The sequence below is a fragment of the Salarias fasciatus genome, chromosome 11 (assembly GCF_902148845.1).
Source record: "Salarias fasciatus chromosome 11, fSalaFa1.1, whole genome shotgun sequence".
NCBI lineage: Eukaryota > Metazoa > Chordata > Actinopteri > Blenniiformes > Blenniidae > Salarias > Salarias fasciatus.
In genome coordinates this window covers 4,918,909-4,945,133 of record NC_043755.1, presented here as the reverse complement: position 1 = coordinate 4,945,133, position 26,225 = coordinate 4,918,909, and the positions used below count along the sequence as shown (strand labels likewise).

At 44.9% G+C, this 26,225-nt stretch overlaps 3 protein-coding genes across 4 annotated transcripts in view; 2 read left to right on the top strand and 1 right to left on the bottom strand.

Annotated features, from left to right (window-relative positions):
* Positions 1 to 13,735, top strand: part of itga10 (integrin, alpha 10) — a 30,758-nt gene extending 17,023 nt beyond the window's left edge. The window contains exons 8-30 of one of the 2 annotated variants that reach the window (XM_030103255.1): positions 963 to 1,113; positions 7,913 to 8,078; positions 8,400 to 8,473; positions 8,546 to 8,690; positions 9,015 to 9,163; positions 9,299 to 9,442; positions 9,520 to 9,726; positions 9,832 to 9,962; positions 10,247 to 10,413; positions 10,512 to 10,654; positions 10,751 to 10,861; positions 11,030 to 11,115; positions 11,203 to 11,344; positions 11,433 to 11,525; positions 11,650 to 11,726; positions 11,968 to 12,057; positions 12,168 to 12,252; positions 12,392 to 12,505; positions 12,577 to 12,684; positions 12,775 to 12,888; positions 12,968 to 13,063; positions 13,142 to 13,255; positions 13,339 to 13,735. In XM_030103255.1, the coding sequence (XP_029959115.1) occupies positions 963 to 1,113; positions 7,913 to 8,078; positions 8,400 to 8,473; positions 8,546 to 8,690; positions 9,015 to 9,163; positions 9,299 to 9,442; positions 9,520 to 9,726; positions 9,832 to 9,962; positions 10,247 to 10,413; positions 10,512 to 10,654; positions 10,751 to 10,861; positions 11,030 to 11,115; positions 11,203 to 11,344; positions 11,433 to 11,525; positions 11,650 to 11,726; positions 11,968 to 12,057; positions 12,168 to 12,252; positions 12,392 to 12,505; positions 12,577 to 12,684; positions 12,775 to 12,888; positions 12,968 to 13,063; positions 13,142 to 13,255; positions 13,339 to 13,392 (2,761 nt within the window). In that variant the 3' untranslated portion in view covers positions 13,393 to 13,735. Of the gene's footprint in view, positions 1 to 962; positions 1,114 to 7,912; positions 8,079 to 8,399; positions 8,474 to 8,545; positions 8,691 to 9,014; positions 9,164 to 9,298; positions 9,443 to 9,519; positions 9,727 to 9,831; positions 9,963 to 10,246; positions 10,414 to 10,511; positions 10,655 to 10,750; positions 10,862 to 11,029; positions 11,345 to 11,432; positions 11,526 to 11,649; positions 11,727 to 11,967; positions 12,058 to 12,167; positions 12,253 to 12,391; positions 12,506 to 12,576; positions 12,685 to 12,774; positions 12,889 to 12,967; positions 13,064 to 13,141; positions 13,256 to 13,338 lie in introns of both variants that reach the window. The other variant, XM_030103254.1, reaches the window with a different exon arrangement.
* Positions 13,736 to 13,803: 68 nt separating this feature from the next.
* On the bottom strand, positions 13,804 to 19,032 carry polr3c (polymerase (RNA) III (DNA directed) polypeptide C). The gene is made up of 13 exons (XM_030103256.1): positions 18,936 to 19,032; positions 17,596 to 17,742; positions 16,704 to 16,968; positions 16,312 to 16,622; positions 16,106 to 16,210; positions 15,707 to 15,880; positions 15,548 to 15,599; positions 15,410 to 15,470; positions 15,182 to 15,332; positions 14,743 to 14,844; positions 14,584 to 14,633; positions 14,324 to 14,473; positions 13,804 to 14,000 (listed from the first exon to the last, which is right to left on the bottom strand). Exons 2-13 carry the CDS (start codon positions 17,740 to 17,742, stop codon positions 13,919 to 13,921), a joined length of 1,650 nt encoding a protein of 549 aa, XP_029959116.1. The 5' UTR covers positions 18,936 to 19,032; the 3' UTR covers positions 13,804 to 13,918.
* Positions 19,033 to 19,069: 37 nt separating this feature from the next.
* Positions 19,070 to 26,219, top strand: rnf115a (ring finger protein 115a). The gene is made up of 9 exons (XM_030103288.1): positions 19,070 to 19,210; positions 21,893 to 21,951; positions 22,179 to 22,233; positions 22,446 to 22,729; positions 22,857 to 22,925; positions 23,012 to 23,084; positions 23,181 to 23,274; positions 24,940 to 25,055; positions 25,143 to 26,219. The coding sequence occupies exons 1-9, from the start codon at positions 19,133 to 19,135 to the stop codon at positions 25,263 to 25,265; spliced, it is 951 nt and encodes a 316-aa protein (XP_029959148.1). The 5' UTR covers positions 19,070 to 19,132; the 3' UTR covers positions 25,266 to 26,219.
* The last annotated feature ends 6 nt before the right edge of the window (positions 26,220 to 26,225 follow it).

Sequence of the window (26,225 nt, the reverse complement as noted above, 5' to 3'; positions counted from 1 at the left end):
TTTATATTTTACTTCATTTTACTGCTTTTTTGTTGCTTTCATCATTTCATCCAGTTTGAATTCCTGTTCCATTTCTTCTCTCTTTCTTCTCAATCTTTCATCACTTTTTATTTGTGGAACATCGTCCCACCCCGCGTCAAAGCATGTGGCTATAGAACCATAAAGTATCCTTACTGTTAGATGTCTTTTTGTGTCGTATTTTACAGTATTTATCTCCCTTTCTTTTTTCTTTTTTTCTGTTTTACTTCCACTGCTCTCCTCCGTTTCTCCTCTCCTCCTATGTAATTTGCAGACTGCATAGGGGAAATGGTTGTTTTTAAACTCTTGAGTTCTTTGTGGCTTGACCACAATGTTATATTTAGGCAAGGGCTGGAGCTGGGCTTGAAAATGACTGCGTTCACCAGCGCTGACTGCTCTGCCTCATTCCGTCTGTGTGTGTTGGTCTGAGGCTCACCACCTCCATTCTGTGCCCGGAGCACGGAGCAGGTCCCACACTGAGGACAGGTTTCCTGCAGACAAACAGGGCGCGGCCCTCTCTGTGTCATGGCACCGCTGGATGGGAATGCACAGATGCGGTTACTGTGTGCGGCGGTGACAAATGCACGTCGCATGCACTGACTAATTTGATTCAACTGGCACACGTTGCATGTGTGTCAAGTACGGTTAATATAGTTGTGGAAAGGCCCATTTGTGATTGAGGTCATTTAAGAGCTTGATGGGAAGGAGCTCAGATCCAGAGCCTCGGTATTTTTACAAGCCTTTCATTTCACTCAGAAAAGCATTTTATGTTTTTTTTTTTATTATCTTACTTTTTTTTGAAACATCAGGAAACCGAGTGACTGGATTCTCCGTGGTTTCCTCTATTTTCTCTCAAATGTCATCTCAGATCAGTCTCCCTCCAGCAGGAGCCACAATATCTCGGATTTGTTGCTTTAAATCTCATGTTCCTGCTTTGTTTGCAGCACAGAGGCCTTTAGCGCCGAGCGGGGAGCGAGAGATGGAGCCACCAAGGTGATGATTGTCGTGACAGACGGGGAGTCGCATGACGGGGAGGAGCTGCCGGACGCCCTGGAGGAGTGCGAGCACAGAAACATCACCAGATACGCCATTGCTGTGAGTACATTTTATCTCACGTGGACGGACACAAACCCCAAAAAGCAGGATGGTTTATTTGAGAGTTTGATGATAAGAATGCACAGTGGGGTCTGTGGAGAATCGGTGACGTTACCCACACACTGCGTGAAAGTGGCCTCCAGAGTGTTTATTTCAACAAGTGACCACACAATACTCCCCCAAAAATAACATCTCCAAATTACCAAATGATTCCCCTGGGTGAACCGAAAATCCCTCCCTTTCATCTCCACCCGACCCCTCCGCTCACAGAAACCCGCCAAGCGGAGGCATCGGCGGTGGTTAGTATCAGAGGGGCAGACAGACCTGCTGGCAGACCCTCCCTATGCCACAAGCTTCAGACTCCTCTGCAACCACAGAAAAGAAACCGGGCCAAACGTGAAGCCAGAGAGGCAGAGATCAGACGCACTGATCCGTAGATGGAGCAGCTCTTCTGTCAGTCGGATGCAAGGAGTATACATATTGGAGCAACTTCACAGTGAAGCCAGATATTCAGGCCTGTATACTGGCTCCTTTCCAGCTTGTACACTCCACGCGCCCCTGTGCTGTATGTTGTCAGAAATGGGGGTGAGGGAAAGGGGGGGGGAATACACAATGCACCTCAGAGGTGGGAGAAAATAATTAGCATCCAGCCAGTCTAGCTTCATGCAGGAGCCATGGCAACAAAAACCAGTGTCGTGGTTGGTTGAGAGATCTTATTGGTCACCTTCAGCTCATGAATTTTCACTCCCCCCCACCCAACACACTCATCCCCTATCCCCAGTCATCAGCAATAGTAAAATTTGTATTGTTAATATGCACCGTGTAAATAATGTATTATTTCACCTTCATAATTGCGATTAACCAATGAGCTATCCTACAATCAATATGCAATATGACAGTAATGTATTGTGAGGGAAGAATAGTTGCAGGCATGTTGAAAAAGAAAAGCTTCATTGAACTGAATAAACCGTGAAAAGAAAAACAAGATATGCACACTTTAAACCCGATATATATAAAAGGAAAAAAAAAAACCAACAAGCTGCCCGGGGTTAGGGGGCACACTCAGGCTTAAAATGTCTTTTTGCTGCCTCTGAGTCATATTTAATTGGCTTTGTTCTGTCAGACAGTTGTCCACCTAGCAGCCGTCTGTGATGCAGGGCTGTGTATTTGCCGTCAGCCTCCAGCCGTGTCTGTAACGCTGCACACAGGTCAGACAGCTCCTGGCTGCGGAAGGACGGCGGCCGCACGATCCATCCACGCACCCCGTCGATGCTGCCGTCCTCCTCGTCGGACATCATGTCGATTGTGACGGCCTCCCATAACTCCATCTCCTCTGGAGCGAGGACCGTCTTCCGTGCATCCAGCAGCTGTGAAGACAGTCAGTACAGGAGATCAATACTTCACTGCTGGAACAGGGAAATAAAGTCTGAGGGACCAGCAGTAGTATTCTAACCATATCCTATACAAAACACACAATGTAATGAATCAAAGTATGGCATCTTACTCTCTGTCTTCTCTGGCGGTTCCGGGCGGCAGACTGCATGGCGTGCTTCTGGTCTGCCATGTCCGGGTGGCTGAGGCGGAAACTCCTCCGGAGAGTTTCAAAATACGTTTTACAGGCAGCTGCAAACAGCGAAATGAAGATGTTATAGCCTTTTATTTACTTTTTTTTTTTTTTTTTGGGGGGGGGGTATCTAAAACCATTTTAAACTGGCTACTCACACAGAATTACGTCTGAGTCCACCTTCTGGAAATCTGGCATTGCGACCATTGTTTTCATCAGATGCGAGGTCACTGCCACATTGTGACGCGAGCCCAGCCTGTGGAAATAGAGCAGATCATCCATTCCCCGCTCGCCACAGAATTTTGCAGTTTAATTCATTTTCAAAAAAGTCTCACGATTGCTCCGGTGCGTAAAGCAGGACGTTTCCTTCAGAATTGTGGATCCTGCGAACGGTTTCCTAAAAAGTACGCAAGAGAAACAAGTCATGTTAGTGAGTAAAGACGGAGGACGACATGATGTCGCTACTTAACGTTGACATTTCATATCATTAAATATATCCTTCAAATGGAATTCATTCGTACCGCAATTCGAGGACTGTGGGCTCGTCTTTTGCGCTTCAGCCCGTGTCCGCCGGAGAAGCTGCTCAGTTTGGCTTCCAGGACGGTTATTCTGTCCAGCAGCCGCAGCCTGACCTCCGACGCGGCGAGAATCCGCTCCACCTTCTCGTCCAGCCTGGCCTCAATCTGCGCGATCTGTCGGGACAGGCCGCTGATGCAGGTCAGTAGTTTGGTCTCGGTCTCCGTCGCGGGACTGACTGGACCTGGACCTGGACGAGGACCAGGACCAGGATCAGGATCAGGATCAGGATCAGGCCGATCCGGTTCCAGTTCCAGCCGAGGACTCTCCGCTGAGTCGGGAGGGAGACTACATGCAGCCATCGCAGAAACACTGTCAATGACGATTTGTTTGTCTGCGTTTTTGTATGCGTTCGCGCGGTTCGTGAGCCTCGCGAGGCCACCACGTGATCGTGACTTCGCACGTGATTGGATGGACACGGTGACGCATTGACGTAGGCAAAGCAAACAATAACAATGGCACGCCGGCGTCTTCAGTCGAGCAGGGTTTTCGAACAGAGCTTGCAAGATGAACATCTCCGCAAAAAAGAGGGAAAGGCCTCGTCGCTTCTGTTTTCATTGCGACAATGAGCTCGGACATAGTACATATTTTTTGCACAAAAAACACTATTTTAAAAACGGAGTTTGGGAAAAAAAAAGAAAAGGGATGGACCAGACACTGTAAATGACCCCGTCTTTTCCAACGATGATTCTGGAGGAGGTGAAGAAATACATCCACTGAATACTCATCCATCAAACAACGGTAAGCTACACAACTTCAAGTTATTTCATCTTACAATCACATTTACGGGACGTATGCTCGAAAAAAGGAAATTCTTTGGAAGTGTGCTTCAGAGTAACACGCCTAGTGAATGTGGTCTGTAGTTGAGAATGTATACACTTTATATAGTACAGATATATATATATATATATATATATATATATATATATATATATATATATATATATATATATATATATATATATATATATATATTTAATGTTGTCGAGATGAGAGTGGTAATTCTCAGTGTTGTGGCCACTGTCATGATCTTCTCCTGCATGTCTTTGTGGGATTTTCTTCAGATGAAACCACAGAGGACCAGAGTTGGAGAGAGAGATGCGATGGACGAAATACCATCAACTGACCCTTCAGATAACGGTAAGCTTCAACATTACATGCTAAATAGCGTGATGAAAAATTGCATAATATACTGATACTAAATAGTAATGCACACATTGTTATGTGGTAAACATAATTGACATAGAACACATTTCAACCATATGTGTTCTAATTGCACTTATCCATTCAACCAAATTCACACAATTGTCTGGTTAGCTGGTATGCTCTCTACTTATCAACAGAATAGGGATTATCACACTCCACCTGAGTGATCGTCGACTGTCTCTGAATGACACAATGAGCATCACCTGGAAAAATGCAGAACCTCTGTTATCTGTGCAAATCTGAACAGGGACTTACAAGTGGTGGTATCCATGTGCTTGATGGAAGTCCTTTGAGAAGTAAATTGCAAGTACTGCTGGCATTTGACTTACATACTGGCATATTCGTGAACTTGATTGCGATTGTTTGAGAGTGAAACTGCTGGTTTTTGACCATCAAGTGGTCACAAATCCCCCCTAAGTCTTGATTTCACAGTCTTTTCACTTCAGTTTGAATGCAGTGATGTCAAACCAGTTTTAGTTCAGGGGCCACGTACAAGCTCATTTGACCCCAAGCGGGGCAGATCTTTATGAGAAACATTTTGAACAACCTGGAATGTCTTCAGAAAAATAATATTATGACACAGTTTAACACGTAGACATTACAGATCACAGTTCATCTGCAGAAGATGCAAAAATGTTAGTCACAGCTATATGGAATGGAGCAAAGCGATACTATTTTTTAACTTTCTGATTAAAACAACTTGTCTAGATCTAGAAATTATTTTAAATTTACATCAATTTACCCATCTGTGTTGTAATTTATTCATTTGAATTATTCCATACATTTTGAACTGTGCATTGCTCTAACGTAATAACATTGTTTATTGATTTGTTTGATTTGATATTGATTTCTTTTTTACATTCGCCCAGGATCAAACTCTTACCGAGGAGGAGGAAGGAGAAATCCTTCCTGATGAGCAAAGTTCTGTTTTCCCTGACATGCAAGAGACAGAGGGACATGGAAGTGCTCGAGCGCCAATCATTCCCAGGTTTTCTGGACATGTCCTTAAATTCGATTTTTTGGGGGGAAAAGTTTTTTTGTGCTTTTGTATCTGAGTGTAATGAAGGACAAAATATTTGCCATGAGTGATTGGTACTTCTGTAAGAGTTTATTTATTGCCTGTAAAAAAGAAGTCATAGTAAGAACTTGGATAAAGCTGAATCTCTCAGCATGAAACAGTAAACATAGTTAAAGGATTATTTAACAAAAAAAAGATATCTTTCTCTAGAAACAGAACTGACCTAGGAGGAAAACAGAACAAATGGATCAGTTTGGTTTCAAAAGAAAATGATGCTACCCTCTTTTGATTGTGCGGTGGTGGGAATAATATTTAAGCAATTTCTTTATATGAATACACGTGTAACTCTGACTTTGTTGTTTTTCCTCCTTTTTATCATGTCTCTTTGCTCTAAAAAAAACTTGATTAAAATAAAGTGGTAACTGAATAGTTTTGTTTGTCTGTGCTTATTCCACAAAAAGTGGGAAAAATCCCGCACCCCCGCCACCCCGGCAGGGGGGCCACTATCCTTTCCACAGACAAGCCTGTCTGATTAGCGTTTCAATCTGGAAAGCCACCTCCCGTCTGTGTTTCTCTGTGCTGCCTGCTAGTTCCTGTTCACAGCCATTGACTTGAAATTCCATGACAAATTACAATATGTAAATAGGAGTAAGTAGGAAACAGTATCTGGAATCCTTTAAAAAATGTTTTTCTGAATCTTCCTGAATCAATAGAATCAATTCCTTCTGATCCAAAAGTATCAATTCATCCAAATGATGGAAAAAAATTCCACTGGTATCTATTAAATATGACTAGAGTGAAGCAAACATTTGTCCAAGCAGACATGTTTGTTGATCTGAGTAGAGAGAGTCATTTTAAGACTTGGACTTTAAGACACTTGGAAATACAATTGTTCTTTCACCCCTTTAATAGTGACCATGTGTAACCACATGAGTTAACTTCCTCGTTTTCCAAACTAACATAGATGAGTTAATGACTATAGCAGAAGATTTGAAATAACGGGTGCTGCTTGTGTAGGATTTCTGGGACTTAAGTGATAAACTTCTTATAAACGGTCATAAATGCTCATATTTTGTCCCGTTTCCTTGAGAAAAACAGTCTCATGCTTCCAATTCATGGACCTGATTGTAAAATGTGTGACCATAAACCCCATAAAACCAATAAACAAGTTGCAGCACACACTTTGGGGGCACGCTCAGCAGCCTTTGTTGAGTTTAACACTGCATTGCATTGTAGGAAACTTGTGTTGAACTGTCTCAGTGTGTCAGAAAGATTTATAGCTTTTTCAGTGACACGTATATAATACCAGAAATTATTTTTAGCTACTTAATCATGAAACATCTGCAAAATTAGAGAACAAATAACTTTGTTTTGTGCTCAGATATGGTGTTATGGTTCATTTATGCAACAAAAATCCCTTTTGTTAAAAATCACGTGCTATTTAATAAAAAGAAGTAAAAACAGAAACTTGAGATATGGGTCGAAAAGGCTCTGTGCCCTAAAGGAGAAGAGGAACAAACAGGAAAAGATGAGTAAAGCATGAGGTGGTCTCTGTGGTTGAATGTTTGTTCAGAAACTCAAAGTGATGACAGGTGATTACTTCTTGTACCAGCAGCCATGTTTAGACATTGCTCTCTGTGCTGCGTGTGCACGTGCATGCACGAGCATGCAGTGAAAATGGCCCACAGGGGAGACCTGCGACTGTTTTATCCATCAGTGACACACTGAAGACGTGTGTTTGTGAGTAATCAGTTCAGTCCGGGAGCAGAACTTTTTAATACATTCTATATTTTCCACACTCATCACAGAAATCATGCTTTATTTTTCAACAGGATTCTCTTGATTTTATTGTTAACTCTTTTAGTTCCTCTTTCATCTGTTACTGGTTAAGTCGAAGCTAACGGCCGCAGCCGTTGACAGACCGAGTGGAATTTTTCAGCGTCTGTAAGATCCTAATGTTTGAAGGTGGACTCTCCTGACGTTACACACTGCTCCCCTCTCCGTCTCCTGCCATTTGAAAACAGAGGATTTCCTTAGTTTGCTTGGCAGCGGGGGATTCTCGGGTTTGGTTTCTCTTATGGAATTTTCTCATTTGTACTTCAGGCGTTAAGCCATACTCTGTTTCTGCTGCCGTTCATCTTCAGCGTCTGTCATCTCTTCACCTCTTGGCGAGGCCTGCGCTCCTCGTTTGCAGACCTCCGGGAGCTGTCATTTCCTCCTCATCTTATGTTTTCTGCTCAATTTGTTACCTTCACGTATTGCTTGATCACTTCATACAGCTGCTACATGTTCTTTCTTCTGCTTTTTGCTTCATTAAACATCACTTTCCATCAGAAACATGGAGAAGTTATTGACCCTCTGCTACCTGCTTATTTCTTTACCATATTTTCTCTTTCTGAAATGTTTGTTATTTTTCCTCCCGCTCTGGGATTCAGGTTCTGGGCCACTACATCCGAAGACAGCAGGACCCCGAAACATTCATCAGTGAGATCAAGTATATCGCCAGCGACCCCGATGATAAATACTTCTTCAATGTGACCGATGAAGCTGCGCTCAACGACATCGTGGACGCTCTGGGAGACCGCATCTTCACTCTGGAAGGTGATTTTTATAAACTAATGAGTCAGTTCAGGTACATCTGGCAGTTTAAAAGATTAAAAGAAAATTGGGTGGAGGGAGTGTACGGCTGTCAGCAGCTGCGGGGATGTGAGAGGAAGGCCGATGAAACGCCGTGCCTCCCAGAAAGCTTGAGGGACATCAGAGAGGAAGAGGCTGGAGCAAAAGGAAGCGTCTGCCACCTCCAGTCCTCAGGGCGAGGCTGCTGGGAATCCCACCCCGACAGGGAGAGGAAGGAAGGGGAAGGGAGGGGACGTGCAGAGAGAAACGATGAGTCAGCGTCACTGAGCTGTCGTCCACCTCCAGGCACCCTGGGCTACAACCAGAGCTCCTTCCACATGGAGATGTCTCAGATCGGCTTCTCCACGCACACGCTGGAGGTAAGCTCAAGATCTGAAGCTTCTGCGTCGGTGTCACCCGGTTCTCATCCACGCCCCGCTCTGTCTGGACAGGACGGCATTCTGTTCGGGATGGTGGGTGCGTACGACTGGGATGGCGGAGTCTTGAAGGAAGGGATCAAAGGACCAATCATGCCACCCAGAGAGGCCTTCGAGAGCGAGTTTCCGCTGGAGCTCAAAAATCACGCCGCTTATCTAGGTACCCACTAAACATGGCTCATGATCCGGTTGTTTCTGTGACATGGAGTTTTTCTGTAGGAGCTGATTTCACACAAACTGCTGATTGTTTTTGAAAAAACATATGAAATCCTGAACCCATCTTTTAACTGTTCCAGGGATTAAATACTTGTAATTTAGCACCAGCCTCACCACATGTCCGTTGCTTCGATTGGCAGTTAAAATCAAAGATGTTTTTTATTGTCCTGAGTTTTAGATACAAACATCCAGCTCCAGTATTAGAGTTTCTTTAAGGCGGTGGAGGAGGTTTCAGTCCCGGATGATGTGTATTTATTTGCGTTTCCAGGCTACACTGTTTCATCTGTGATGGTCGGTGACTGGAGGACGCTGTACGTCGCCGGGGCTCCTCGGTTCAAACACAAAGGCAAAGTCATCCTGTTTGAGCTGAGTGACGATGGAGACGTCAACATAGTTCAAGCGCTGAACGGAGAACAGGTGAACATCTTGTTTTATTGCTTTTCTCTCATCTCCATCCACTCAGGTTTTTTGTGAAAGAGTGTCATGGCTGACAGTAAAGCAAGGCCTCCACCTACTGGCAGTAAAATGACACCGCATGTGTCTCTCCTTCAGATCGGCTCTTACTATGGCAGCGAGGTGTGTGGGCTGGATATCGACCAGGACGGCATCACCGACGTCCTTCTGGTCGCCGCTCCGATGTACCTCGGCTCAGGAAACAAGGAGGCTGGAAAAGTCTACATCTACACCCTCAGTGGGGTAAGACAGCGGCGGCATTACTGTTCATCTCTAAAGGTTTTCTGTTCTTACCATCAACTCCTCTCTCTTGCTCCAAGGAGGAGGTGTTTGTGTCCAATGGTACACTGAAATCAGAGGAGAAATCCCAGGATGCCAGGTTTGGTTATGCTCTGGCAGCTGCTCCGGATCTGAACCATGACGGCTTCACCGACCTGCTGGTGGGAGCCCCGCTGGAGGACGAACACCGGGGGGCCATCTATGTGTTCCATGGTGACGGCATCTACATTACCCACAGTTACAAACAGGTAGCCCTCCTTTGATCTGCATGACAGGCTCACTGATGCATAAGTTGAGAACAAGCTAATCTCAGTTGTTTTTTTTTTATTCTGCACTTCCTTCCCCGCTCACAGCGTATACCGGGGTCAACAGTCTCCCCCTCCCTGCAGTATTTTGGCCGCAGTCTGAGCGCCCGGTTGGACTTGGATGGAGATGGCCTGTTAGATTTGGCAGTGGGAGCACAAGGAAGCGCGGTGCTGCTCAGGTGGGTGGACAGAAGGAAAACCGTTACACAGAGAGGATTTGATTTGTGGCCAGAACGTCAAAATTAGATCTGCACATGTCAAAGTTTAAAGCTACTTTGTAGAATTTAGCACAGACCTGGGCGACTGTGTGTCCAGCAGTGTTTTTGCAAATCAGAGAGGGTCATCAGCCTTTCTCAGGAAATTTAGGAGTGCTTCTATTCTAAATTTAAAAAGATGACCAGAATATTCCACTTGCACATTGTCGCGGGGATGTTTACTTCTGTTTGCTCCGTCCTCTCTGCAGTTCCCGAAGCATCGTCCAGATCAACGTGACTCTGTCCTTCCAGCCGCACTCCATCAACGTCATTCAGAAGACCTGCCAGAGGGGAGGCAGAGACTCCGCCTGTCTGAACGCCACCGCCTGCTTCACGGTCGTCTCCCGCTCCCCCGGACCTCACAGCAGCAGCTTCGGTCGAACCTTTTTATCATTTCATAAGTTTCACATTCAGCGGTTTAATGATTCTCCTCAAAGCGCTCATCTTCTGCCTCCATGGCTCGTTCCCCCTCAGATTTGTGGGTGTCGGCCATGTTGGATGACAGGAAGCTGTCCGCGCGAGCGCTGTTCGATGACAGCTCACACAGACAGACCCAGCTGACACTTCCCGTCCAGACGGGAAAGACTCGCTGCTACAATCTGCCTTTCCATGTCTACGTGAGTGTTGCTACACACACATCGCATGTCTTTCCTTTCAGTCAAAGGAGAAGAAGAGGATTACACATTTAACGTGTTTTTGTTCCATCAATACAGGACACAGCAGATTACATCCGTCCCATCAGCTTCTCACTGCGGTTTAAGATCAACAACACAGAGAGCGGGCCGGTGCTAGACGAGGGCTGGCCCACCACGGTCAAGAAATCAGTGAGTGAACTCAGCTTCCCTGAAATGTTCTTTTTTGTTTGCTTATATTCATGATTATCTTGATCAGAGGCGTGAGTCACTTTACCCCCTGGCTGAACTCACACTTCCGCTTTGCATTATTCTTCCCTAATATGAACAATATAAGACCTGCTGTCCCTCCACTTCCAGATCCCTTTCTTCAAAGACTGTGGCGAGGACGATGTTTGCACCACAGACCTGGTGCTGCAGGCTCACATGGACGTCTCTGGAACCAGGTACAAACCATCCGACCTGTTCTTCAACCCTTTACATGTCGTCGGTTGTTCGGTGCTGCTGAGCTCTCTTTGTGTTTTTCTCCACAGACAGAAGCCTTATGTGATTCGCAGCCCTCGTAGGCGTCTGGCGGTGGAGGTGCAGCTCCAGAACAGACTGGAAAACGCCTACAACACAAGCCTGACGCTGCACTACTCACGCAACCTCCACTTCTCCAGCCTGAGCATTCGGGTAAATCACACAGTCGCCGGAAAACACACGCGGCCTCACGTGTGTCTGGCAGGTCCTCTTTCATTACCTCCATGTTCCTCCATCGTAGGAGGATGCCCACTTCAAGATCGAGTGCACGGCGCTGGGCTCCAACAGCCACTCGTGTAACGTCAGCTACCCGGTGTTTCGCTCTCAGTCGAAGGTACGTCCGCTCTGAGGAAACAGCTCCAGCGCTGTCCTGACTCAGCCCACTCCTACTTCACTTCCTCCAGGTGGAATGTGCAGCTTTGTCAGGTCCTTCTCTCTTTTTTCTGGTGTGTTTGTAGGTGAACTTCATGCTGGAGTTTGAGTTCAGCTGCACGTCTTTGCACAGTCGAGTGCAAATGAAGCTGAACGCTGCCAGGTAGCCGTGCAACACGAAGCACAAAAAAACTGCAGACCTGAAACACACGGATCTCATTTCATTCATTTTTACTCTCAATATGAATTTTAATTTCAAATGCAAATATATTAAGAAGGTTTTGTAATTTGCTTAATTTTATTCTGTTTTAATTTCAAGCAGATTCAAAGTAAAGTCCCTGACCTTGCTTCGTCCTCTGAGCTGTGTGTGTGTGTGTGTTTGTGTGTGTGTGTGTGTCTCGCAGTGACAGTGTTGAGCGAGAGGAGACTTTGGGGGACAACAGTGTGCAGCTGCAGAGCTTCGTTCAGTATGAACCAGATCTGTTTGTCAGCAGGTTTGTCTGCTCAAAGCTGTATAGGCCGATTCCATAAGATCATTTTAAAAATAGCTTTCCTTTGTACCAACGGACGTGTCTTGTTCTCTTTTCATCCTTTTTCTGGGCAGCGATTCTAATCTGAACCGTTACGAGGTCCACCCGACGCGGACAGTGTCAGAAGCAATCGGACCAGAGTTTCACACACACCTCAGGGTAAAGATGCATTGAAATAGAATATTATGGGATTTTTTTTTTGGTTTTTGTTTCATGTCAATAATTTCTAAACCAAAAACATTTAAAATAAATTACCTAATACTTTTTTTTTTCAAATGCACCTGTGGCCTGGTTGTAGTTGCAGAATCTGGGCTGCTACTCTGTGAGTAACCTGGAGCTGCGGCTGCATCTTCCTGCCGTGGCTGCAGGAGACCGAGTCTTCATGACCGTCACCGAAGTCTTCTCCTACAACGTGAGCAGCACTTCTGCGCGCTTCAAGTCAGATTTCCGTCTCAGGTCTGACTTATTTAAACCTGCCTGCAGGCCACAGGAGTGAACTGCAGCATCGTGAGTGATCCCGTCCAGCTGAAGGCCAAGCAGAGGGATGTGCGGCCGCTCCACCCGGAGGACATGCAGCAGAATGACGTGCTGGTGAGGCAGGAACTCCTCGTTGCATCAGAGCTGTCGAACTCCACATCGTCACCGTGCCTGTTAATAAGGTTCATCTGTGTCCGTATGCAGAACTGCAGCAGGTCCTGGTGCATCGAGATCGTGTGTGAAGTCCAGCAGCTCCTGAGAGGCCAGGCCGCCGTCGTCCGCGTCAGCCGCAGGGTCCACGACGACTTTTTCAGACAAGTGAGTCACACAGCAGATGCTCAAGACATCCGTCCCGTGACAGAAGCATCGGTCACGACGTCCGTCTCTCGTTCCCCAGGCCAAATATAAGTCAGTGAAGATAATAGGCGCCTATCGCCTGGCGGCCCAGGAGACTAACCTCATCACTCTGGGATCAGCAACAGTCTGGAGGGAGGTAAGGCTGCAGACGCACTCCAGAGGCAAAATGAAGAAATCGCTTGTCTTCCCCTGATCTCGTTTCCCTCCTCGTTAGACGGTTCTGGAGGTGCTGAAGGGCCGAGCTATTCCCATCTCGCTCTGGATCCTGATTGGCAGCATCATAGGAGGTTTACTGCTTCTAGCCCTCATTATATTTATACTATGGAAGGTAAGCCGCGTCAGAGTTTTAACTCACTGCTTCTTTTATGAAATGACGAGAATGCCATAACAGGAATTCAATCTTCCTCTTAGCTTGGATTCTTCACACGTAAACACAGAGGAGAGGACGAAAACCACGAGGACTGAGCAACACTTTCACTGCCGTGACAGCAGTGCTTCATCACCATGAGTGGAGTCGGCCTCCTACCGCGCACAGAGGCCGTCCGGGGACGGGACTCCAGACGCAGATTCAACAGGACGCTCCGGACCAAAGCCAGCATCTCCAGGGTCCAACAGAAATGCACTGCCCACTATTTCCAGGGTCGGGGGCACTTATGTAAATAATCTTTTTTTTTTTTTTTTTAAGGAAATTGTATTAAACCACAGGCTCTTCTATTTAACTTACAGGCATTTTCATGGTTTTATAATTCAATCACTTGTTCCTACAGTTTTTTTTTTTGTTTGTTCTTTAATGTAATTAAAACATTTTTACAGATCTGATCTCTGGTTACTCATTGCTGACCCCCGAAATGAGAACAGTCATACAACTTCATTTCAGATTTTATTTTTCCTCCTTTAACAGAAACATCCAAACCTAAAAACTATAAAACATTCATGGGGAAAAAAAAAAGAAGAAGTTCAAAGTGGGAAGTGTCACACTGGTAAATCTGACTCAGCTGGATGCGATGGTGGAGTTGACGTAGGACTCCAGAAGAAAGATGGTTTCATCGACTTGGTTTTCTGCTGAATCTAACCTGGCGAGAAGAGGAAGAGAGTCGGTTCATGTGTCGTTCTGTGCAAATAGTCTCTGCAGGTTTGCACTTAAAGACATTTTAAACCTTTCATTTCAGTTCCAGTGTGTGTGCTCAGTCAAAATATGGAAAAAGAATATGGTCCTTGTCGTGTTGAGAACAGTAATAGAGAAAATAAAATGCGTAAACAAGGAAATAATTAATTGCGAATAAATAAAGCGCCTACTCATGGTATGAATGTTTGCGTTGCAAACTGCAGGAACATAAACAGATTAATTTGGTGCGTTCTCAGCAGCAGAACCAGGATTTTAATCTTGAGCTCCTACTTGTTAACGTGAAGCTTTAAGGAATCGAGCTGCTGCTTTTCGGGAGCCGTGATCATCTCCTCCACCTCGGTCAGCTGCTCTGGCTCGGCGCCACTGGCCTGCAGAGAGGCCAGGATGGCTTCGATTCGCTGAGATTTCTCCAGGAGGCGCCTGCGAACCAAACAAACCTGATCACTCTTCTGATCCGTGGAAAGAATCTGAACGTCGATCGGGTGAAATTAACTGGCCTACAAATAAATAACAACTCAAGAGCGACTCACTTGCTCTCTTTGGTCTCGAACAGTCGTCGCTCTATGAGATTGGCCACCGTCTAACAACAAAAATAACCAGAAGCACGACAGAAGCAGCACGATGAGTAAAAGCGAGCCTGTAATTTGTAGTTTCCTTTCGTCCAGAGCTCTGAACGGCCTCTGTCGTACCTTGAAACAGTTCTGCAGCAGCATCCGGGCCGTCGGGAGCTGATTAACAGTGTAAAGATAGAAGGTGCGAGACGGAGCGTAGTCCGGGGTCTTTGGGACTTCCTGAAATAAATATAACAGTTGTTGACGGAGGAAGCGAAGGTGGATCAGATTTTATTTTAAACTTTGGCACAAACCATCAAGTCTCGTCAGACAAACTGCCAAATGGGCACTTTAAACAATTATCTGAGCTGTGATTCAGAAAACAGAGTCAGACATATTGCCAAGTCAGCTTTTAAAAGATCTCATCCGATTAATGACAAAAGATTTAAAAAAAAAAAAAAAAGGAGAAGTCAGAACTTCACTTCTAATTTCTGTTCCTTTTCATCCAGTTACTCATCAGCTCTGTTGTGTGATTTGCTCAAAAAAAAGCAAGTGTTGTTTACCAGCCCTGTAATACCTGCAGCTGCACCAGGTTCTGTGAAAGCAGCGTGTACAACATGTCCTTCGCCTCCTTGGCGGGAATCATGGCGAAATCCTCCACCTGCTTCTGCTCCAGGTGGCGTTTCCGCAGCAACAGACGGAAGATGCGGGCGGACCGGGAGCCAAATCTGATGAGAATCCGAGACGGTGAATTAGGAAGTTCTCCGTCGACGGGACGGCACGGTGCCGCCGAACAGCGACTCACCTCTCCTGGACCGCAGACTCGAGCGTGGCTCGCGCTAAGTTCGCCAGCGATTTGTGCAGATCTGTGTGTCCGACTGAGAAAAGCAACTTCTCTTCATGTTCCACATGTTGAAATGTAATGAACCGTTTGAAAGGATACTGACAACAAACATCCCTCCTCCGCTTTCACCAGCCTTCCCCACAAACTCCATCTGAAGAGAAGAAGAAAAAAAAAAAAAACATAAAAAGATGAGAAAATCCTTCTGATTTCATGAAATCACAGTTAAACTCTGTGCATCATGTGGTCGGGGGCGTTTACCGGGTCGTCCACCAGCAGGGTGAGGTACTGGTCTAAGATGGGTCTGCCGATGTTGTAGCCAACCGGGAGGGACCTGAAGATCTCGTTGGCGGAGAGCGGCTTTGTGCAGGCTGCTGTGGGCGAGGTCGTCACCTCACTCATCCTCAGCATGGTTCTCACGATTTCACTGCTCGTCTGACAGTTCAGAGAAAGATCCAATGAAATACGAAAATAACTATAAAAATGTTTATACAACCATACAATGCAAAAATAAAATCTTAAGATGTTATGGATTGAAGAAATAACCAACAGACATTTGATAATACATTAAAAATATTCTAAACCTATAATCTCAGTCTTTGGAAAAAGAATTCTAAACCATGGTGAACTGTTTTTTTGAAGCGTCAGCGTGAGCCTGACCTGGTCCAGCTTGTTGGCCACAGCGCTGATGATGGCCTGGTCTCTAAAGTGCTGATGGAAACGCTCAAAATTCACCTGCCAGTAAATCCCCTCGTCACCGTGAGCCTGCGCAGAAGAAAACAGAGGGAAGAAGGTCTCACAAGATGGAAACAAACCAAAACACGTGAGCGACATGACAGTACAGAGTTTAGAGTAGTGAGACCCACCGATGAATCCATTCTCGCCCTCTTGGCGCTCCTTTGCTCCTCCCCGTCCTCGCTCGCCAGCTGGCGCTTTCCTCGCCCAAAGAGCTTCACGTCAGGCACTTTGTAGCAGTCGGGGAAGCTCTCCGGGGTGGGCGGGGCAGCACTGACCGGGGTAGAAGGAGTACCGGGGACGGCAGGAGGCCCACCTGCAGCCGGACTGCTGCTGTCCTTCACTGCTGCTGCTGCGGCCGGAGGACAGCGCTGCAGGAAATGGGTCTCCACCAGTTTGGAGAAGGCGGAAGACACTTCACTGTAATCCATGCTGCGCCCCTCTGCACAGAGAACAGAGAGAAACCTGCTGTTTCATGAAATTAAGCGCTGACGTCAAGGCCTCACTACGCTGAAACACTGACCCTCCATGTTCTGCGTGAGACGGTCTGCCACCGACTTCACCGTGCTGCTCAGCGTCATGTGGCCTCTCTGTAGCAGCTCCTCTACGATCAGCTCCCCCGTGTCCCCGTACAGCGTTTTGGCCGTGTAGATGTAGCGGGGGTAACGCAAAATCCTCAGGATGAGATGGGAGCTGGTGTCGTACTCTGTGGGGCTCCCGGGTCCTTTACGGCCCGGCCTGTACAAACAGAGTCCATGCTGAACCAGCACACACAAAGACTTCTTCACCTGGAGGAGAAGAAAAAACAAACACCCATTTTAACTCTTTAAAGAAACAGGTAAAATACACACAATACTGCATAACTGAACATTTTAATGACCGTTCAGCAATGAAAAGACAAAACTAAGCTTTCAGCACTGTGTAAAAACCGCACAATATACAGAGCTGATCACTATATGAGCTTTATATAAGCTCAGTCTTGGCATTGTTTCACTTGTGAATCACAGCAGCATGAGTTTATCCGCCAACACTGCATTTTATTATCAGTGTGAAAACAACAATCCCAGCTGAAGCTGTGTGTTGCCAAACAGCAGTCAGGTCTGTGCAGCAGATATGAAGCTGGACTGAGCATTGTTCTAATTTTTTTTTTAATCCTCTTCGGATCAAAATTACATTCAAGATTGATTTATTTTATTTTATGGTTGCACAAATATAGAAAAAAAATGCAATAAATGAGGCCTGATTTCCTTTTTCCAGAATAACTTTGAATATCTGAGGGTTATTAAATATGCATTATCCTGAATTCACTGTTATAAGTCTAAACTAAAACAAGTGGGGACGTGTGTGTGTGTGTGTGTATGTGTGTGTGTGTGTGTGTGTGTGTGTGTGTGTGTGTGTGTGTGTGTGTGTGTTACCAGTTTCAGGGAGACGTCAGTTTCATGAAGGATGGTTCTTAAGTTTTGTGACCCGCTCCTGAGCAGGTGCGTTCCCACTTTCTCCACCACCTCTCCAAAGTGCTCCCGGAGCAGAAGGCCACACAGACGCACCTCCTGGGAAGTCATCTGCACAAATAAAGAAGAGGAAGAAAAAACATGAAGAACACAAAGAAGAAAAGCCTGGAAAAACAAAGAGTGGCTTTAGGTGTTCAAACCTGTATTAGCACAACAGTCAACATGTATCATCCATCAAAAGAAACCTTTCTGTCACTGAAATTAACAGCATTGCATTTTACTTAAAATACATCTCATTAAAAAAAAAGCCACAGCATGATGGTACATTCCTAAATGATTCAAACCTGCAGGGGAAACAAGGAGTTTATGTGTATTTGGATGCTCTAATTGCCCAAGAAACACAGTGATGTCTCAAAATGTGTGAATAGTTCAGGCACATGACATAAATGTTGTTTTTCTTTTTTTACAATGACTCTACATGATTGCAAAATATCCTTCCAGTTGTTTTTTTAAGAACCAATTCACTTTTCCAGCCATTTGTGGTCCTTCTGAAACTTCTCTTGAAGTTCAAAATGAATATGAGCAGCTATTTTTAATTTAATATAGTTGAAATAAACCCTCTTAATATTAAACTCTTTTCTGACTTCCATGGACATTTATGTCACAGATCTTTATGATTTAGCCGTGATCTAAGAGCGTGAAGTGACCAATATTAGTTATTGGCAGTCAACACCCCGCTTGCTCTAACAACAAAAAGGAAATGGAAACAAAAAGTTAGGAGTAATGATAATAAAATAAGGAACTGGAATTGCATGGTGCCACATATTTCCCATCAGCAATCATTAATGATATGAATGAACAAGGGTCATACAAGGATTCCTGTGACAGGCTTTGCACTGAGAAAAGGTGACTGAAGTGCAAACAATGCTATAACAAAGAGCAGAGCCAACCATTAATGGTGTGGCTTACTTTTATTATTTATTACTACAGCAACGCGTCAAATTTGTTATCGAGCTGTGAATGGTGCAAGCAAAATCAAAAAGAAATGGAAAGTTAGGAGGAATGAAGAGCGGTTTTGTGTCATGGTTAATGCGGCTTGAGTTAGGATGCGTTCAGGTTTAACTGTCACTTTTTTTACTCTGAAGCGGCTAATAAAGTAAACGGTTCCCTCTTTGACAGAGAGGTGTAGTCTCTACTCCTGGACACAGAGACAAGACAACACTGAGTGCTTTGGACAGAGAAGGGAGCACGTGAGCATCATGTCGTCGGGATGAAGATGTAGAACTGATAAAGTTTAAACAAACCTTTCCCACGGAACAGTTTCGGGACCCCCACGGCACAGACCCCACGGCAGCTCCGCTGAAGCGTCCACGGCGTGAGGAGGACCCTGCACGCGGACACTTCCGGGGACCCGCCGCGGTGCATGCCGGGCTCGAGGCGGACAGCTGTCTTTAGCTCGTGGAGGACCGACGTCACTGTTTGTGCTCGTCTGCTGGCCAAGATGGCGGAGGCTGCGGCTGTTCCCCCGCATCGGTTTTTCTGTCACTGCTGTAAGGGAGAAGTGAGCCCCAAACTCCCGGTAAGTCGTGCGCTTTTTCCGCCCTCCCCTCACCCGCCGCTGCCGGATACAGGCGGCTGACAGCTCCGTGTTTGCGCGTTTATCCGTCAGTTTGGCTCGCCTGTTCCTGCTAAAGCTCCGCTAGCCGTTAGCAGTCAGTCGCGTTTGTTGTTGTTAAATCTCTAAATAAACTCGAACCAGCAACAAATCTCTCATCTGAATCGTAACTTTAAAACCCAAATGCAACAGATTTGGCCAGGCGTGTGTTAAAGTGGATTCGATTAATTTGCTTGTGTTTGACAGCTTGAGGATCTTGTGTGTGTGTGTTTTAATCACAACACAACAAAAACAACTGAGACAAAATGGACTATTCCTGTTTTTGTCTGCGTTTATAAGAATAGGTGCATAGAATGTGGTTTGATTGTCTTTGTAGTTTTTGTTTCTGTTGACAGGATAAGTTCGGGGAATTTACTGGAACATACTTTAGTGTTTAGTTTCACTTTTGAAGCTAAATGTGACCTTAAATTAGAAGTCAAAACACAATTATAAACAACAATTTTATAAATGTTCTCCTAATCTTTACATACTTTTTAACATTTTCCAAAGCCTACTTGGATTGAATAGTCTTGCAGTCTGTGGTCAATCTTTTGGCATGTTTTATTGAAATAAACGCAGTTTAATAAAACTGTTATTTTTGTAATACAGCTGAAATAAATATGTCACTTCATCTACGGAATTTCCCGCAGGTCATTGTTATGAGGGTATATTTTACCTGAGATTTAATCTTAGACCAGGACACTATCCATGTTTGAAACTGGAAACGCCACAAGTTTATATCAGAATGGCTCATATTTATTTCCAGAGGAAATTTGTATATGATCATGCATTATATAACATTCATCTGGTAAAATCCCCTAAATATAAAGAACATAGACAATGAGGCGAGACATCATCAATATTGCAAACTAACTAATAAAGCATAAAGAGCAGTTGATGATTCTCACATGAACCGACTACACTACAGTCAGCCGAGTAAGTTCTAACTTCACTGAGGCTGAAATTTTAAGTATGTGATCTGCGTAAGAGTTGTGGCTTGAGATGCCTATTCAGCCTTCTTATACCTTTTTCAAAGCTTAGTTTCTTTTCATTTTGTGATGTTATGAAGAGTTATATCTCAACAATTAGCCAGTTATTACATTACTTGGTCCTCAATAATTTACTGTGCTTTTTATTACAGATAAAAGTGTATTTTGAAGCATGTGTGTTTGCTCTGGTGTCTATTTGTTATCTACTGCTGTTTGGCCCTCGACTGGGCAAAAACATGCCATTATATAATCATTAACCTTTATTCGAGGTCAAATTTTCTTATTCGAGCAAGCAGATCGGAAACAAAAAGCGAAACCTGTTTTCTTTTTGATTGGCGTTATACCAGATTTTGTTGGTAAATATTATTTGGACAGAATGCGTGAATGCAAACTGTTTCAGTTTGTCTATGTGGCTGTCAGGAAGTCAGTGAAGCAGACTGCTTTGTCAGCTGTATCTTTATTTTTATGATATGGTGAAGGGTAATTCCAGGCCGCCCAGTCACTGACTTCAAACTGGCTCTGCTGCCGTTCACACGATCAGTCCTGTGGCATGTCTTCAGGGAGCCAACTGATTGCAGCAACCCTGAATTATCACGTCACACTACTACGGTATGTCCCAAGGGGCGACTGACAGTCATGTATCCATTTAAAAATGCTGACTGGATAACCTGCGAGCAAATGACGTGCTACTGACATGAGCTGTTTGTGCTTACTGCAGAGTTTATTTAAACCAATTCAGAGCATGGGATTGGCATTTGGTGGCCACAAATGAAAGAGATCGCTAAACTTTCTTACAAGTTTGATCATGGTGTGACTCTTCGTGAAGAACGGTGTATGTGCGTAACCTTTTTCCGCGACATACGTTGTTTTGCGAAGCTGTCAGTCTCTTCTCTTTTAACTGTATGTGGATAATAAACCAGCCCTGACTTATGGTGGAAGAATAATACATGTGTTCATTGTACAGACTGAAAGCAGGGTTTCCTCATTGTGTTGCAGTGGTTTCTCACAAACCAGCGCTTTAGGTGTGGTTGGCAGACCAGCTCTACCTCCTCGGTCACATTCACATACTGATTGATTAAAAAAAAAAAAAAATGTGCTGATCATCCAATATATTCAGCAAGTGTTTTTATACATGTATCACAAACCCAATATCAGAAACATATCACCTTCTTGTTATTTTCTCATAAAATATGACTATAACATTAAAATCACTTCGCTGAAGTACTGGCCAAGATTAACAATGACACACAGAGTTTTCAAAGCATGTAGGACACATAAAAGAAGAAAATTGTTATCATGATTAACATAACATTTATAAATTAACATGTTTGTGACAACGATCATAATCCTCAATCAATAAACAGCATCTCTTCTCCGTCCAGTCATGTCTTTCTGACTGTAAATGTGAATGCAGAGATGAATAAACATTCATCAGTGTTACTGCGAGTGTGAGAATTTGTTGCTGTTGTTTGTGTTATCGACTGTATATTTTGAGACAGTGGGTGTGCCAAAGCCTAACATTTGAATACTCGCCCGGGGATGTGAGCATTTAGAACGAGTCGGTCCTCTAACGCGTTTGACTGTCATGTGACTCAGTGCTGATCGTGACTCTTTCCAGGAGTACATCTGTCCACGATGTGATTCAGGCTTCATTGAGGAAGTAACAGAAGACTCCAGGTGAGGAAGTTCGGTTATTCTATTTCAACTTTGCAGACTGCGACATAATGCCATTACATGTTAGTACTGGCCTGAAAACAGGGCAGATTCATGGATCTAAGAAACGGTAATGGTATTGAAGCTCCTCGGCTCACGCTGCAGGATTTGTTGCAGACACTGAGGCTGAACATGTGTACAGGATCTCATGCATGTTGTTGATTTTGTGTCTTGTGCGCTGTTTGTTTCAGCCTCCTAGAAAGTGGTGCTAACGGCATAGATGACACAGCCACACAGTTTGCAGAGGTATGAACCGATCTGAAGGCAAGAGAAGCAAATGCAGAATCATGTGACTAAATAGTGTTTTTCTTTTCTTTACTTGCTGCTGTTTGTTGTCACTCATCTTTTCTTTTAATTTCCCTCTCTGACTTTCCTACCGCTCGCTCCGTTGCTTCCTTTTTTTCGCCTCAATCTTTCTGCTCCTCCACATCGGCTGTGTGATCACGACGCGGCTGTAGCTGTGGCACCTCTTGTTACTGGAGCGGCCTTTCACAACAGACAGCGACACTCCTGACTCAGAACCCCGGCTCCCCGGTGGACGCCTGGGGAGTTTCAGCGACCTGGCGGGGCTCGGGGGAGGACCAATCGGGGGATCTGTCCCAGCTGGCCTCGGGGGACCGATGGGCGGCCTGCTAGGAGCCGGGGAGCACTGGGGCCCGGGACGCCCACCACGTCTGAGCAGCCAGAGGAGATACAGGTCCAGAGGCAGCAGTCGGCCAGACCGCTCGCCCGCAGTGGAAGGGTGAGTAACTGAAGGAAGTGTCTGGTGCTGGAATCTCTCATCCTCCCACTGATAATGACAACAATATTTATGCTCTTATGATTGGAACTGTTTGGCAGTGACACTAACTTGTGTTTTTCTCTGTCAGGATCGTACAACAGTTTCTTGCTGGTCTCTTTGCCAACTCTGGAGTCCCTGGCTCTCCTCCCCTCTCTTGGTAAGGCGTCGTCACGGCTGCATCACTCCGTCAGTAACTTTTAAATGCTGTTCTCCACCAACCTGGCTGCAATGTGTCTCCATCAGGACAGGGATGTTGCACTCTAACCCAGGGGATTACGCGTGGGGCCAAGGAGGGTTAGACGCTGTCATAACACAGGTGAATCGAAAGTTTTTCAAACTCATTAGCATGTTTGTGATCCTGCCAACTCCTCTTCACTCATGCATATGCATGTGTCTGTGTGTGTGTGTGTAGTTACTAGGTCAGCTGGAGAACACAGGGCCTCCTCCAGCGGAGAAGGAGAAGATCTCCTCTCTCCCAACTGTCAATATCTCTCAGGAACAAGCAGGTGAGTCAAATCCCTCTCTGTCTCATTATCATGCACAGTTCCTCCAGTGTGTTTAACTCTTTGTGTGTGAACACTTGAGGTGGCTGCTTAGCTGAACACAGGTTGCAGTGTGTCTGCATGTTGTAAGGTTTCTTTTAGCCATCTCTGGACACATGTCCTAATTTGGATGAAATCCTGAAGCTGTTGTTGTAATGGTCAGTGTTGCAATTATGATACGATTTGGTTGTAGATAAACAAATAACCACCAGCATGATGCTGATGTCTTCCTGGTTTTGATTTGTTCTCCCAAATAGCAGGCTTGTGGTTTTCTCTCAGCCACAAGTTTTTCTCTGAACACATTTTCTCATTTGAGTCCCTTTCAGCCGTCCCAGCGCTCATTCTGCTCTCTCTTCACGCCCTCCGCCACCTCAGCCACTCGCCTGGGCGTCAAGGCCAGGCCCGGTCGTCCAGATATGTTAGCCACACCATCAATTTTCGGAGGATGAGGGCGGTTCTTTTTAAACTCTGCCTGTATGGTCGGGGTTGTTTGCTGCATAATAAATTCGGGGCCATTCAGACTCCTTTCTGCAGGTGTTACATGATAAGTAGCATTACATAACACAAGCTGGGAAAAGTTTGGCTCAGTGCTGCTCGTTACTCCTATTGACACTGCAGTGAGATTAATTTGGGAGGTTTTGTGCAGCCCTGTTGGATTGTTAGTTTCTCCTGTTGAAGTCAGAAGCTGGGATTAGGCTAATGAGAGGATGTGTGTTCAAATTTTTTCTTTCTTTTTTTTCCCCCCAATACTTTCATGAGAGGAACTGGAGTACAGCGAGCTGCAGCGTTGCAAAGCAATGAGAATATCTTATTTTGTGTTTGCATACACAAGACTGGGTCCACTTTTTTCCGATTTGAAAGTATGGCTTTTTTTTTTTTTTTTTTTTTTTTGGATATCCCACAGCTGATGGGGAAAGTCTTTCACCTCCTCTGCCCTCTTATCATCTCAAACTGTCATTTTTACTTAAACCACCGTAAACCAGTCGTCACTAATCGGAAGCAGAGAATTGTCAAAGTTGGTCTGAAATGCACTGAACTCCCGGCTGACAGCACGTCTGCAGCCCAGCCAGAAATAAGCCAATTAGAAATTTTGTCATTTATTTAAAAGTCTGTGCAGCATGAAATGACTCTCAGGCTTATTACGCTGCCGTCTGCCAAGAGTCGCCTCTGAAACCGTGTCTGTTTCGGGACGAAACGCCCATTAACCTTGACGGCATCAACAGGTTGTTCCATGAATTACTTGAAGACGACATCTTCGGTCCGTCGCCTCCTCCCTGCTTTTCTTTCCTTTTTTGGCTCCGTCCCTTTCTGCGCTTGCTATCTTATTTCACCATTCAGCTCTGTGTGGGTAGTTTTGCAGCTACGCCTTTAGATATGAGCTGACCTACTGGGATGAATTAAAGACTTGTTTTTTGTTGTTGTTTTTACATCTGTATTTTTTTTTTTTTTTTTTTTTTTTTTGAACGATCTGGTGCTTTATTTATTGATGAGTGCACAGGTCGGCCTCCACAAGGAGACTTAAAACATCCAGAAGTTTTATTGAGTTACTGATATTCATGACCCGAAATCCCATTTGAACGATTAAAAACACATTCGTGTCCTCTCTCTCTCCCTCTGTCTCTGCTGCAGACTGCTGTATGGAGTGTCCAGTGTGCAAAGAGGACTTTTCAGTAGGAGAGCCAGTCAGACAGCTACCCTGTAACCACTTCTTTCATTCAGACTGTATAGTACCATGGCTGGAAATGGTGAGTAACCAACCTTTTACTGTTTCGAATAATGAAGGAACTTGAGAAATGAGCCCAAATGCTAATGTTGCGTGCGCCGCCGTGCAGCACGACACATGTCCAGTGTGTAGGAAGAGCTTGAACGGAGAAGACAGCAGCAGCAACCAGCCCCCGTCAGAGTCCCCCTCCCTCTCCATGGACCCCCGCACACAGGAGAGATGGTCCTTCTGAGACGCCCACCTGTTCCCCTCGCCCACGTCCCAGCAGCACACCGGGAAGATTGAACGTTTTCTCACTTTCCCGTGTCTCTCCACATCATCACCATCTCAGTCTGACATTTTTTTTTTTGTTTTTTTTTTTTGTATTTTTAATTTTAATGCCTTTCTTCTCAACCAGTCCGTTGAGGTCCGCTTGACCTGTAATTTCTTTCATTTTTCTGAGTAAAAAAAAACAACAAAACCCTAGATTACTGTCCTAAAAACTCCTACTCTTCAGAGGAACACGTTTTTATTTTTCACGTTTTCCTTTAAATGTACTGCTACGTCATGCTGCGGTGGACAAACGCCAGACTTTACATCAATATCATGCCCTCGGTTTTCCATCCCAAGATTAGCAAAATCCTGCAACTGAGCCTGTAAGGCATATGGGAGGACTGTAGGGGACGCTTTCTCTCTCGGCCTTGGCAGAAGCACGGCAGAGCAACGTGAACACCTATAGCACGCTTGTGAAGGTCCGCGCTCCGGCTGCCGAGGATCAACGTCGGTCGAACTGTTTAGATTTTTACAGTAGCTTGTTTTTATTGGATTAATTGTAAAGGTGTTCATGTTATTTTGTCTACGCTCTGTGGTGCGTTTACATCTCACACACACACACACACATTAAAAAAAATTTTTCATGATGAGTCGCTACTGGAAGTTTGGAAATTCCTGGCAGCTTTCAGGACTCGAACTAAACGTACCACTGAGAGAATAAAGCGGAAGTTCTCCTCGGCTCGGCCCTCATCCGACTCCTCCTGGTGTGTATATACGTTCAATAACGCCCTCCGTCATTTTTATTCCTGTTTATGGCTGTCCTCCTTTGTTTCTCATTCTTATCTCTTTTCGATGTAAATAATTTTAGTCCAACTTAAGGTTTGCAAACTTAAAAAAAAAAAAAGAGAATTGAGACGCAAATGTGAAATACCTGGTTATC